General features: G+C 36.1%; 1 protein-coding gene and 1 long non-coding RNA gene across 4 annotated transcripts in view; one reads left to right on the top strand and one right to left on the bottom strand.

The window, feature by feature from the left end:
- Window positions 1–12,469, top strand: part of kcnk10b (potassium channel, subfamily K, member 10b) — a 17,087-nt gene extending 4,618 nt beyond the window's left edge. For all 3 annotated transcript variants that reach the window (XM_043232243.1, XM_043232242.1, XM_043232240.1), the window contains exons 2-7: window positions 1–281; window positions 5,050–5,167; window positions 6,739–6,899; window positions 6,990–7,182; window positions 7,680–7,822; window positions 9,288–12,469. The exon at window positions 1–281 is cut by the window's left edge and continues 129 nt beyond it. In XM_043232243.1, the coding sequence (XP_043088178.1) occupies window positions 1–281; window positions 5,050–5,167; window positions 6,739–6,899; window positions 6,990–7,182; window positions 7,680–7,822; window positions 9,288–9,935 (1,544 nt within the window). In that variant the 3' untranslated portion in view covers window positions 9,936–12,469. The remainder of the gene's footprint in view (window positions 282–5,049; window positions 5,168–6,738; window positions 6,900–6,989; window positions 7,183–7,679; window positions 7,823–9,287) is intronic.
- On the bottom strand, window positions 5,072–6,811 carry LOC122334370. The gene is made up of 3 exons (XR_006248750.1): window positions 6,731–6,811; window positions 6,498–6,646; window positions 5,072–5,182 (listed from the first exon to the last, which is right to left on the bottom strand). It is a non-coding gene; the product is annotated as an uncharacterized LOC122334370 (long non-coding RNA).
- Window positions 12,470–12,748: the final 279 nt, after the last annotated feature.

Here is a 12,748-nt window from a genome sequence, read left to right as displayed (position 1 = left end):
GCGTCCTCCCGCGCCTCTCCATCTCGTCCCGCTCGGCCAGCATGGTGACGGGGATGGACGCCGGAGCGGACGGGACCGCGCCGCACTCGGTCATGAAGTGCAAGACGGTGGTGACCGTGTTTGTGGTGGTGGTGCTGTACCTGGTGTGCGGCGGCCTGGCCTTCCGGGCGCTGGAGCAGCCCTTCGAGAGCGACCAGAAGGACAGCATCGCGCAGGAGAAGGCCCTGTTCCTGCAGAAGAACCCTTGCGTCTCTGCGGCCGAGCTCGAGGCCCTCATCAAGGTGAGATCAGGCTCATTAGAGACTAAAGTAATGTGATCTAAACGTGTAGTCAGATGCTGGCTGGGAGATGAAGAAATAAAGCCTCCTCAGAAGATGCGAGAGGTTTTGGAGGCTTAATTTGCACTGATTTTTGAAAAAAAAGATGGAGAATAGTGGAGACTAAAAGTGTAAGAAAGTGCAGAGATATATTTATGAGAATATCAAATATAATCAAATATAATATAAAAATGAAGCTCAATATATCAAGAATCATATATTTAATTTTATAACCAAAAGAAAATGTTCTATTTTATTTTAATTAAAACGTTTATGTTATTGTTTTATTTTTATTAGTTTTTGTTTATTACAAAGTCTGTTTATAGATAATACCATTATTTATTAAAACATTTTCAAAATGTATAATTTCAGTAATAGCTTTTGCAGTTTTTTCTTTTTATTTTACATTACTGTAATGAGATATATATATATATATATTTTGAAAATATTTACATTTATATTTTATAATATATATAAATATATTTAATATATAAACAAGACTTTTTATTAATAGTATATATTCACGCATGTGTTCGTATCTAGATATATATAATAAATGCACATAACATGCGGATATTTTTTTTATTTTGGATACAAGTAATCACGATTAAATGTTTGACAGCGCTAATATATTTATTTATTTTATTTTGGAGCAAAATACGACGTTTTCTGCAATCTGGTAGTGAAAGCTACCAATTAAACCAATTAAAGAAATGCATTCAGCGTCGTAAAATAGATTGCTATTTAAGCCGCCGCGCGTTGCAAAGGTGTCTTGGGTGACACTCTCATCTTAAAATGTCTACAGACCCGAATGAGCTTTTTCCAGCGATGGTGGGCGTCAGCAGAAACCTTCACGAGCTCCTCTGCCGTTTCCTCCGACCGTCGCTGAGCTCGAATTGATCAGTAAATGTCCCGAATCCCTCGGGCCATCATCAGGACCATCAGCTCTCACTTCTGCCAGGATACACTCGCTGTAGGCAGAATTTTTCGCCCGCGATAAAACGCCGGCTTTATTTGTTACGTAACAGAGAGCGCATATATCACACTTGTTTGGGAAGCAATGTGCTGCCGTCAATTAAAGCGTTGCATTGATTTCTCACAGCGGCACATCCTACAGAGTCAGCCTGGGAATCGCTGCAAGGGTGGATGAGATGGTCGGCAAACATTTACATTACGTAAAAGGCTGAGAAAACACGGTTTTTGTACTAATTTCATTTTTAATACTGATAAAAGCTGCTGTTTATGGTTAGTTCTTTATAACGAATAATTATAAAAGGATCACAAATAGGACGGTCTTCTCAAGGTTAACTGAGGCTCACTGATGCAAGCGTTTTCATGCAAATGAGTGTCCAGGGATCTATAATAACAAGGAAGCAGATGGGCACTAATAAACAGATCACAACACAGAGACAGAAAGATAGTACGCAGCATATTTTAATGCATACTATTGATTAGTAGTGAATGCAACAGCAAACAAACAAAAACATTTTTGTTGTTTGAAAAAGTAAATATTAACTGAAATAAATTAAAAATCTAATAAAATTATATATATATACATATATATATATATATATATAATATGCGTGTGTATTTAAATAAAATATATATTTTTGAAATGACATAAAAATATATTTTTACAAAAAAATGTCTTGGTTGGAAATAGAGAATTGATTTTTGTAACAAAAAAATATATTTTTATGTAATTTCAAAAAATTTTTTAATTTAAATACGCATATATATATATATATATATATATATATATATATATATATATATATATATATATATATATATATATATATATATATATATAATATGCGTATTTAAATAAAATATATTTTTTGAAATGACATAAAAATATATTTTTTGTTACTTTAAAGTAAATAAATGTTAAGTGAAAAAAAATAATAAAAAAAAAAAAAAAAAATATATATATATATATATAGATACAATTTTGTAACTCTGAAAAAAATATATATTAAAAGTTTAGTTTAAATTGAAATAATGAAATAACTAAGATTTTAAATGAATAATAAAATTAACAATAGAAAAACTTAACTACACAGGCATGTTTTTAAAATCTTCAAACCAAGATTACTAATAAAAATGAGATTTATTCAGACAATAAAAATAAATACAAAATAGTATTAAAAGCACATCACATGACTGCACCGCATGAAGCGTTTAAATCATCAGGTGATCGTCTGAGTTCAGTCAAACCTGAAGAAGCTCATATGCGAGCGATCAGACGTCACTTTGATTCATGCCTACATCCTTCTTCATTTCTGTCCTATTTATGTCATGTAAGCATCCTGTGTGACTCAAAGTGTGTCCTACATCTGGTAATTAAGCTCATGCCAAGAAAAAAAAAAATCAATTCTCTATTTGCAACCAAGACAGTTGAAACGGACCCCTCTCAGGTAATCAATTATTAATTGTTTGGTCCTCGGAAAGCAGAGTCTCCTGAGAGCAAAGCCCCGCTGGAGCTTCCAGACGTCTTCATACTCCTCATGAAACTAAACCGGCCATGTGCTGTTAACCAGAAAAATCACAAATCAGACGTCCGAAGCCATAATAATAATGAAATGAAACCTTTATGTGTTTTTTGTGGAGTATCATTTACTCTATATTTACAATAATATGTCTCAGTAAGATGAGACCGAAATGATCCGAACGCATAGCAAAATTAGTGCCTCAAATGCTATTTTTCATTGACTTTAAATAGTAAAACTACTTGAAAAAGGTTTTATGTTGACTTTAAATAGTAAAATTTGCTGCAAATGCTATTTTTCGTTGACTTTAAATGGTAAAACTACTTGAAAAAGGTTTTATGTTGATGTTAAATAGTCAAATTTGCTGCAAATATTTTTTTTTTGTTAACTTTAAATGATAAAATTAGTTGCAAAAGCTGTTTTATATTGACTTAAATGGTAAAATGTGTAGCACATGCAGTTTAACTTTGACTTTAGGTGGTAAAATCTGAAGAAAATCATATTTTATGTTGATGTTAAATAGTCAAATTTGCTGCAAATACTATTTTTTATGTTGACTTTAAATGGTAAAATTAGTTGCAAAAACTGTTTTACATTGACGTAAATAGTAAAATTTGCTGCACATGCAGTTTTACTTTGACTTCAAATGGTAAAATCTGCAGAAAAACATGTTTTATGTTGATTTTAAGTAGTAAAATTTGCTGCAAAAGCTATTTTTCGTTGACTTTAAATGGTAAAACTACTTGAAAAAGGTTTTATGTTGACTTTAAATAGTAAAATTTGCTGCAAATGCTATTTTTCGTTGAATTTAAATGGTAAAACTACTTGAAAAACAGCTTAATTTTATGCAGATACTGAGCAAAAATATATGATTTGGTTATGATTTTGGTTGTTTATATGATCAAATTATGAAGCTTGTAACTCAGTGAGATCTTTATTACTGTGCAGCAGATAGGGACATAAAATAGTATAAAAATGATACAATAATACGTCTTGGTAAGATGAGACCAAAATGATTCGAGTGTATAGTGAAATGCAATGCTGATTGAGAGCTGAAGAAATGAAGGCTCCTCAGAAGATGTGAGATGTTTTGGAGGCTTGTGAAGATCATTCTTCCGACCGAGAAACAGTGAAAGTAAAGCTTCTGGGAACAAAAGATCAGATTTGAGACTAAATAAAACAATTGATGGGGAAGTTGCTTCAGTGATCGTCTGGAAATATCATCATTATTCTGACGTTTACTTAGAAATCAGTCAAGACCTGACGACAAAAACACACGAGAAGCAGCAGCTGAAGCCGGACGCTTATACAATTTTTACTGGAGAACAATTTTTACTGGAGAAAAAAAAATGAACTCTAAACTATCAATCATACGACAGAAGGCTTGGGGATGATTGTGTGCAACAATACGGTAAGCTTTATCGTGACAATATCTCACCTGCTGCTTCTGGAACGGAGAAATGAATCTTTTTCTTCTCCGCTCAAGCTAAATCTCCATTTAATGGAACGGCGGTCTGAGACATTGCACAGTAACTGCTTGGTATAGGGCACGTACAGCAACAGGCTTTTAAAGTCAGAAGCAGACGCACAGCGTGTCAGTCGTGTTGACATGTCTCTGGTGTCGTTCGAGACCAGCTGGCTGTTGTCGGTGTTGTTGTTGTTGGCCGAGAGCGGGAGTGACTCAAAGATCTTCCCACCAGGATGCTTGGCAAGTCCTCCCAGAGCAGAAGAAGCATATAAAAAAAGCATTTTCTTGCCTTTTCCCTTTAATATCATTTAACTTAAGTTGACTGATTGCTGACTGTAATGTTCTCCTCCTCTACTTTTCGGTTTGGGCGACTAACAAAAACTGCATGACCAGCCTCTGCTCGGACAGGACTTACTGATTTATCGACAAAATGTTACTCAGCCTAATCCATTTACGATACTTATTCTTTAAATAGTTGGAGGAGAGCCAGGAAATCTGATCGAATTACTGACAGACGGAGCAGATTGATTTTCAGAGAAGGTTTTTGAGACACTGAAACACAAAGCGGGTGGCTTGACGTCACAGCAGGCACTTAGCAACTACATCCAAGGCTAATCGGCATTACTTGGAGAAATGTGACGTTCTTGGAGCGTCTGGCGTTGTGCGGGGGTGACTTTTAGGGGAAATGAGCTAATTTAGTTATACTTGCTGTCGATGAAGCACTTCCAAAATGGCTGTTTGAGACGTTCTCTTCATGTGCATCTTTTCCCAGCATGCAGTGGATGCGGTCAGTGCTGGGGTGAGTCCCATTGGAGACACGTCCAATAACTCCAGCCACTGGGACCTCAGCAGCGCGTTCTTCTTCGCTGGAACCGTCATCACCACCATAGGTCAATTAAAGCAGCCTTCAAATGAGAACACCAATGCACCTCTCAAATACATCGCATTATGAGAAGCAGCTCAGATTTTACATTGTTAATATCACGAGAAATAGTACAGTTTGTTGTAATGCTGCTTCTTGTTGACTTTAAATGGTAAATGCAGTTTTACTGGGATTAAATTTGTTGCAAATGCACTTTTATACTGACTTTTGCAATTGATTTAGGTCAAGGTTAAACCGTAAACTCTTTTACATTGACCTCAAATAGTAAAATCTGTTGCAAAAACAGTATTACTTAGCTTTTGCAACTAATCCTACCATTTAAAGTCAGTTTTACATTGACTTTAAGTGGTAAAATTTGAAGCAAATCTTGTTTTATGTTGACTTTAAATGGTAAAGTTACCTGAAAAAACTTTTATGTTGACTTTAAATGGCACAATTTACAGCAAAACCTATTTTATGTTGACATAAATAGTCATATTTGCAGCACATGCAGGTTTACTTTGACTTTAAATGGTAAAGTTACTTATGTTGACGTTAAATGTGTAAAATTAGTTAATTAACAGCAAAAGCTGTTTTACATTGACTTTAATTGGTAAAATTAACAGAAAATTGTGTTTAATGTTGACCTTTTTAATAGTAAAATTTGCTGCAAATGCTATTTTTCATTGACTTTAAATGGTAAAACTACTTGAAAAAGGTTTTATGTTGACTTTAAGTGGTACAATTTGCAGCAAAATCTATTTTATGTTGACGTTAAATAGTCATATTTGCTGCAAAAAACATTTTTTTTGTTGACTTTAAATGGTAAAATTAGTTGCAAAAACTGGTTTCACATTTACTTTGTTAAAATTTACGGCAAAAGCTGTTTTACATTGACTTAAATAGTAAAATTTGAAGCACATGCAGTTTTACTTTAATTGGTAAAATCTGCAGAACAACATGTTTTATGTTGACTTTAGTAAAATTTGCTGCAAATGCTATTTTACGTTGACTTTAAATGATAAAACTACTTGAATAAGATTTTATGTGGACTTTAAAAGGTACAATTAGATGCTGAAGCGGTTTTACATTGACTTTAATTTGTAAAATTAGCAGAAAATCGTGTTTTATGTTAACTTTAAATAGTAAAATTTGCTGCAAATGCTATTTTCGTTGACTTTAAATGGTAAAACTACTCAAAAAAGGTTTTACATTGACTTTAAAAGGTACATTTAGATGCTAAATCTGTTTCACATTGACTTTACATGGTCGATTTTGCCACTAATGCTATTTTATGTTGGATTTTTACAAACTGCAATTAGTTTTTTATGTTTGACTTTCACAAGTTTTGCACTGACCTCCGAGAGTGTGACTGCACAAGGCTTTCAGCCCAGATCTCTGACTGAAATTGCTTAGTCTGTCCTTGTCTTAACTTCTCTTTTGTTCAGCAGTCTGTAATTACTGCCATGTTCTCTCGCTGGAAGCCACCAATTGTCTCCCTCTGGATCTGTGAACGTGGTTTTAATAGAGGGGGTTAACTAGAGCGGTTTGTTTTATAACGATTAAATAACCTCTTGTCTTCTCCACCCACATCTACAGGCTATGGAAACATCGCCCCCAGGACCGAGGGCGGCAAGATTTTCTGCATCCTTTACGCAATATTTGGCATCCCACTGTTCGGCTTCCTCTTGGCCGGGATCGGTGATCAACTAGGGACCGTGTTTATGAAGAGCATCCTGAAGGTGGAGAAAGTTTTCAGGGTAAGTCGAAAGGATAGTCTACCGAGGATAAGCTATTAATAAGTGGTTATGTAAATGCATTAATTCACACGCATCTGCCGGCCTTTACAGCAAAAACACAAGCAAATCAGTCAGACCAAAATCCGCGTCACCTCCACCATTCTCTTCATCATCGCCGGCTGCATCATTTTTGTCACCATCCCAGCGGTGATTTTCAAACACATCGAGGGATGGAGTACTCTGGAAGCCATTTACTTTGTTGTAATTACTCTCACAACCGTCGGCATCGGAGATTACGTAGCAGGTCAGTGCACTAATGAAGGCATTGCACATCGTTTTGCTTAGTTCTGTAAAGGGTTTTAAATGCTTTTTTATTTTGACTTTAAATTCAATTCAGTTTGGTTGACTTTAGATGCCTTTTTTATCACTGACTTTGAAGTTGCAATTATTTTCAATAACTTCTGTAAATGCTGTCGACTTTAAATGCTAAAATTTGCTTTAAATGCATTTTGTTGCAAATGCTGACTTTGGTAAATTTGTTGCAAATGTTTTACGTTGGCTTTAAGTGGTTAAATGAGCTAGAAATGGTGAATTTGGTTTCAAATACCGTTTTATGTTAGATTTAAATGGTGAAATTTGCTGCAAATCCTGTTTCACGTTGACTTTAAAAAAGTAAATGTGTTGTGACCTTCCTTGGATGTCTTTGATGCTTCCATTGGGTTAGGCTTTGGGTTCTGGACGTCCAACTCTGATTTTGTTTTGCATGTAAGATAATGAAAACTGTACAATTTTTTTAAATAGGTGGCGATCGAAAAATAGAATACATGAAATGGTACAAGCCTCTGGTCTGGTTCTGGATTTTGGTGGGTCTGGCCTATTTCGCTGCGGTCCTCAGCATGATTGGAGACTGGTTCAGGGTTCTGTCCAAGAAAACAAAAGAAGAGGTATGATATATCAGTCCTGATACAGCATTATTTCACTGCATCGGAGCACTGTTTTGTCTGCATAGACATTCCTGGTTTTCCTTTTCAGCTGATGAACTAGAGCGTGTAGACTAATAGTGTCGTGTAGACTATTGGTTAATGTTAATCAATAGGCAAGCAGTCATTGATTTGGCTGCTGTTGGTAATCTAGCCTTTCTTGTCAATGCTTAATAGAGGTTTTTTTGGGGGAGTTAATGCATATAATACAGGTCACAACAATAATGTCAAATAATTCCATATTTTATAAAGACTTAAATAATGTGGGGCGGGAGAACCTTCAACTTCAACTACTTGCTGTTAAAAAAATAATTTTATGAAAAATAGTTAAATTAAAATAGTCATACAGTATGTTAATGTATGTCTAATGCCATCACATTGACTGTAAATGTTAAAATAAGTTGCAAAGGCCACTTACTGTTGATTGTAAATTGTAAAATTGCAAATTGCCTTTTTCTGTTGACTTTAAATGGTAAAATCTGTTGCAAACACAGTTTTGTGTTGATGGCAAAATGAATTGCAAAATTTTTACCTTAATTTTAAATGGCAAAATTTGCTGCAAATGCTGTTTTATGTTGATTTTAAATTATTAAATGAGTTGCAAATGACTTTTCTGTTGACTTTATGTGAACAAATTAGCTACAAAATTATAAATTAGCTACAGTTTTATATAGTGAAATTAGTTTTAAACTCAGTTTTACTTTGCCCTAAAATACTGAAATTAGCTGCGAACTCAGTTTTACGTTTAAATATTCAAATTATTTGTACGTAATGTTTTATGTTTTGCTTTAAATGGTAAAAAATGTCGCAAACGCAGTTTTATGTTCATTTTAAATGGCAAAATTAACTGCAAAATATATTTACCAAATTTTATTTGTACAAAATTAGCTGCTAACGCTGTTTTATGTTGATTTCAAATGATTTAATTAGCTTTTTGGGTTGGTTAAAATTAGTTTCAAATGCATTTTTGTCGTGGCTTCAAATAGTAAAATTTGTAGCAGTTTTGTTTAGTATAGTAAAAGTAGTTACAAACGCAGTTTCACATAGTGAAATTAGTTGCGAAAAGTTTTTACTGCAATTAGCGGATGTCAAATAGTAAAATTAAGTGCAAACTCAGTTTTATGTTGGTGCAATTATTCGTAAGCTTTACATTTATGTTGCGGCTTTTGTAGCGATTCTGTTTAGTAAAATTAGTCGCAAACTCAGTTTTATGTTTTTTATGTTTTATGCTGACATGAAATGGTAAAATTAGTTGCAAGTAATGCTTTACGTTGGCCAAGTTGGTCGCAAATGTGGTTTTACTGTTGCTTTAAATGGTAAAATTAGTTGCAATCTCAGGTTTTTTTTGTTGGCTTTACTTACGAATGATTTTACTATTTAATGTTTTATGCTGAGTTAGTTTTATGTTAGCTTCCTCTGTCCGACACAGGTCGGGGAGTTTAAGGCCCACGCGGCAGAATGGAAGGCAAATGTTCGCGCAGAGTTCCGCGAGACCCGGCGGCGCCTCAGCGGCGAGATCCACGACAAACTTCAGCGGGCGGCCACCATCCGCAGCATGGAGCGCAGGCGTCTGGGTCTGGAGCAGAGGGCGCATTCGCTGGACATGCTGTCGCCTGAAAAACGGGCCGTCTTCGCCAGCCTGGACGCCGGGCGCTTTAAGACCTCCTCGCAGGAGAGCATCGACACTAAGCTGAACAACCTGCGGCTGAAGGCCGAGCGCGGCGAACAGCAGGCGTCCTCCGACGAAAACATCTTCAACCGCTTCGGCTCGCTCACCAAACTGGCCAAGCGCAACCGGAGCAGAGACCTGCGCAGGAACATCCCAGAAGACGGCAGCAGGCTGGGAGACGTCCTCAGCGGCATCAGCAGCAACAGCAGCAACGTCACTCTGGGAGAGGAGAGGAGAGAAGACGAGGAGGAGGTGGAGGAAGAGAAAACGGCGACGGAGGCCGACACCGGCTTCACGTGTCTGCCTCACTACCCCGAGGAACCCAAACAGCAGAACGGTTTCGCACCGGCTCAGGCCAAAGAACAAGAGCGAAATAAAAGACTGGAGCAGAAGGAGCATCAACCGTAGGCAGACAGTGACGGGGTGAAAACGTGCCTTCGTGTTTTGTAAGCTGCGGCTCGACTCGTTACGATCAAGTGCAGTTGATTTTCACTGTGACTAATGACAAGTTGCCAAAAAAAGGTGAGAAGACATGGAGAGCTCAAGGAATACAGGCTGACATCACCTTAAAGAGACAGTTCACCTAAAAAAAAGAAATTCTGCGGGTGATTGCTGCTGCCTGGTCTCACGGGTGCGTTAAAATATGTACCAACAAGTACATATTACTGCAGTTTCCAAAAGAAATGAACACCGGAAACTACGAACACATTGAGCTTCGATTAATAAAGCGTAACGATTAGATTAAGAATATCGTGTTATGACTTCAAAACAATATTAATATGCTGGGAGATTTGAAAACGGATGCTTTTGAACGTTAGCTTCGCACATATCCGGCTTCTTATCTATGTGTTCAAACAGATGACGACGGGCTCCGGTTCAATCCCATGTAACCACGCTTCAACAAAACAGATCAAATCTGAGTGAAAGGAAGCTGAAATGACACGGTTGCCTCAGCAAATACCTTTTTTGATATCAGTTTTGCTTTTGTTAACGCTATCGGGTAGGTTTAGGGTTTGATTTGGTGTAGGACATATATCAAACGTGATAGAGCGTTAACTTTTAGCAACAGTCCCCCGATATTTCAATCCTGAACCGCCGCAATACACACCTATATCAACGTGATTAAACGCGCCAGGGTTCACGTATTGAAGCTGTGTTTTAGAGCCACTCGGTGGACATTTCTCTTTGAAACCGCAGCGAAACCTACAGTAATGTATGTCAAAAAAAGTGCACAGTGGTACATATTTTTATGAGACCAGGTTGGTTTACTCACCCTCATGTTGCCAAACCTGCATGAATTCCTTTCTTCAGAAAGCTCCAAAAATGACTACTAAACACCGTAAAAGTACAGTAACAATAAACTGTATGACTCACAATGATTTGTGCGAGGAACTCAAACTGAAAACTTTGCAAATTACAAAAACACTCAATTGCTAATATTGAATTAGGTGCTACATGCCATTTTTCGTTGGAATGAGATCGACGGAAGTGACGATTTTTGTCTTTTTGGGAGCTTACTATTAATCCATTCATATTATTATTAATATTTAAAAAACCTCCTGCAATAACATCTGCTTTAGTCAGTTCAGCCACTGAAAAAGCAACGGAAACGGGTTTGACGTGACATGAGGTTGCGTAGAATGTCAGAATTTTGTCTTTTTTAGATGAACTATACCTTTAAAATGCATTATTTATTTTCTTTCGAACTTCAAGACTGATTATTCATCGTAGAACTGTCACCAGAGACTTCCTGAAGGACTTTTTCTGCTCTTTTCAAAGATGTGTTATGGATTACCAAAAGTCTTTTTTGCTGTAAATCGTGATGTCTTTTGGAAAGCAAATCTGCATGAATATAAACCGCTGCTCAGATCAGTCTGTCATCTGTGATGGCCAATCACAAACCTCTATCAAACACTCATTTATTCAGTCTGGCTAAAAATTGGACTCATTCTCAATAACCTTTTAAATTGCGAAGCCGGTTTTTAAACGACATTGATTTTATAGCTGTTTGGTGAAATGCTGCATTCACAGTGAACTATATAAACATATCAAACCCCCAGAAAATGACTGGAATCAAAGCCATATTGATGATATTCAATAAGAGTGAAACCCATTTTACTAGAAGTGACCCCAAAAAGAGTGAGACACTGAAACCACACGTAAGAATGTGTGAATATCATTGCATTAAGCAATATAACATATCACAGTAATTTTTTTTCCATAAAGGAAGATGCATCCTTTACAAAACATATCACAAACACTTTGTACCATTTTAAATGATTAATGAACAATGCATCTAGTGATTAAGAAAAGAATGACAATTAAAAACAATGAGATCCGCAAATTGGTATCAACGGTAAAATTACAGTAAAGTTGTTTTACATTAACTTTATTTGGTAAAACAAATTGTTGCATAAGAACTTTTAATTAGTCTTTAAGTAGCAAAATTAGATGCATATCATGTTTTTATAATTCTGGTATTGTTTGACAAATGCTCTTTTATTTTTCAGAGACAGATTGTTTTTTAAATACCTTTTTGGGGTTGCTGTAAATCCAGTTATTCCATTATCGCCACAAAACTTTCACCTCATATCAATTTATATACACCCCAGCCTTTTTGTAACCCACAGATCAGTCTTCCACTGTAATTCAAAAATACGGTAAAAACGTGTGAATGCATAAGTAAAACATTATTGACTTTTTTGATCCACAACAGTGAAAGCAAATGCATACGAAACTGTACATTTCAGCTAAGACAGCATGCAATAATGGTGTTGATCATGTGATGCTGATGTAAACGTCACAGTGATGTGAGCTGGATCTCGAAAACATTACGGTAATCTTAGTCATGCTCTGTGTTGTCATGGTGATCACATTAACGGTTGTGCAAACATTACATCAAATGTAATGAGTGCCTTTGGGAAAATAAATCATGAAATGTGGCTTTGGCTTTGTTGCGCTTATTGATTTTTTTATCATTCAGAAAACCTGGAAACATGTCCAAAAATGCAAATGCAACACTTAATGCAATACATAAAATACATAGCATTCATGCCCGTGTGTATATGTTTCCATGCTTTAACCTCTCATAAGAGATCTGATTTGCTCAAATTAACACATTAGTCACAGAGAGCACAAACCCATTATTTTGAGAGTTTTCACACCCCGTACTTGAGTTTCCCAACTAAGGGTTCATTAAAATGATCACATGGGGTTCATGC

This window comes from Puntigrus tetrazona, unplaced genomic scaffold (assembly GCF_018831695.1).
Source record: "Puntigrus tetrazona isolate hp1 unplaced genomic scaffold, ASM1883169v1 S000000520, whole genome shotgun sequence".
Classification (NCBI taxonomy): domain Eukaryota; kingdom Metazoa; phylum Chordata; class Actinopteri; order Cypriniformes; family Cyprinidae; genus Puntigrus; species Puntigrus tetrazona.
Note: the sequence above shows the minus strand (reverse complement) of the source record. Positions and strands in the feature narration are given on the sequence as shown.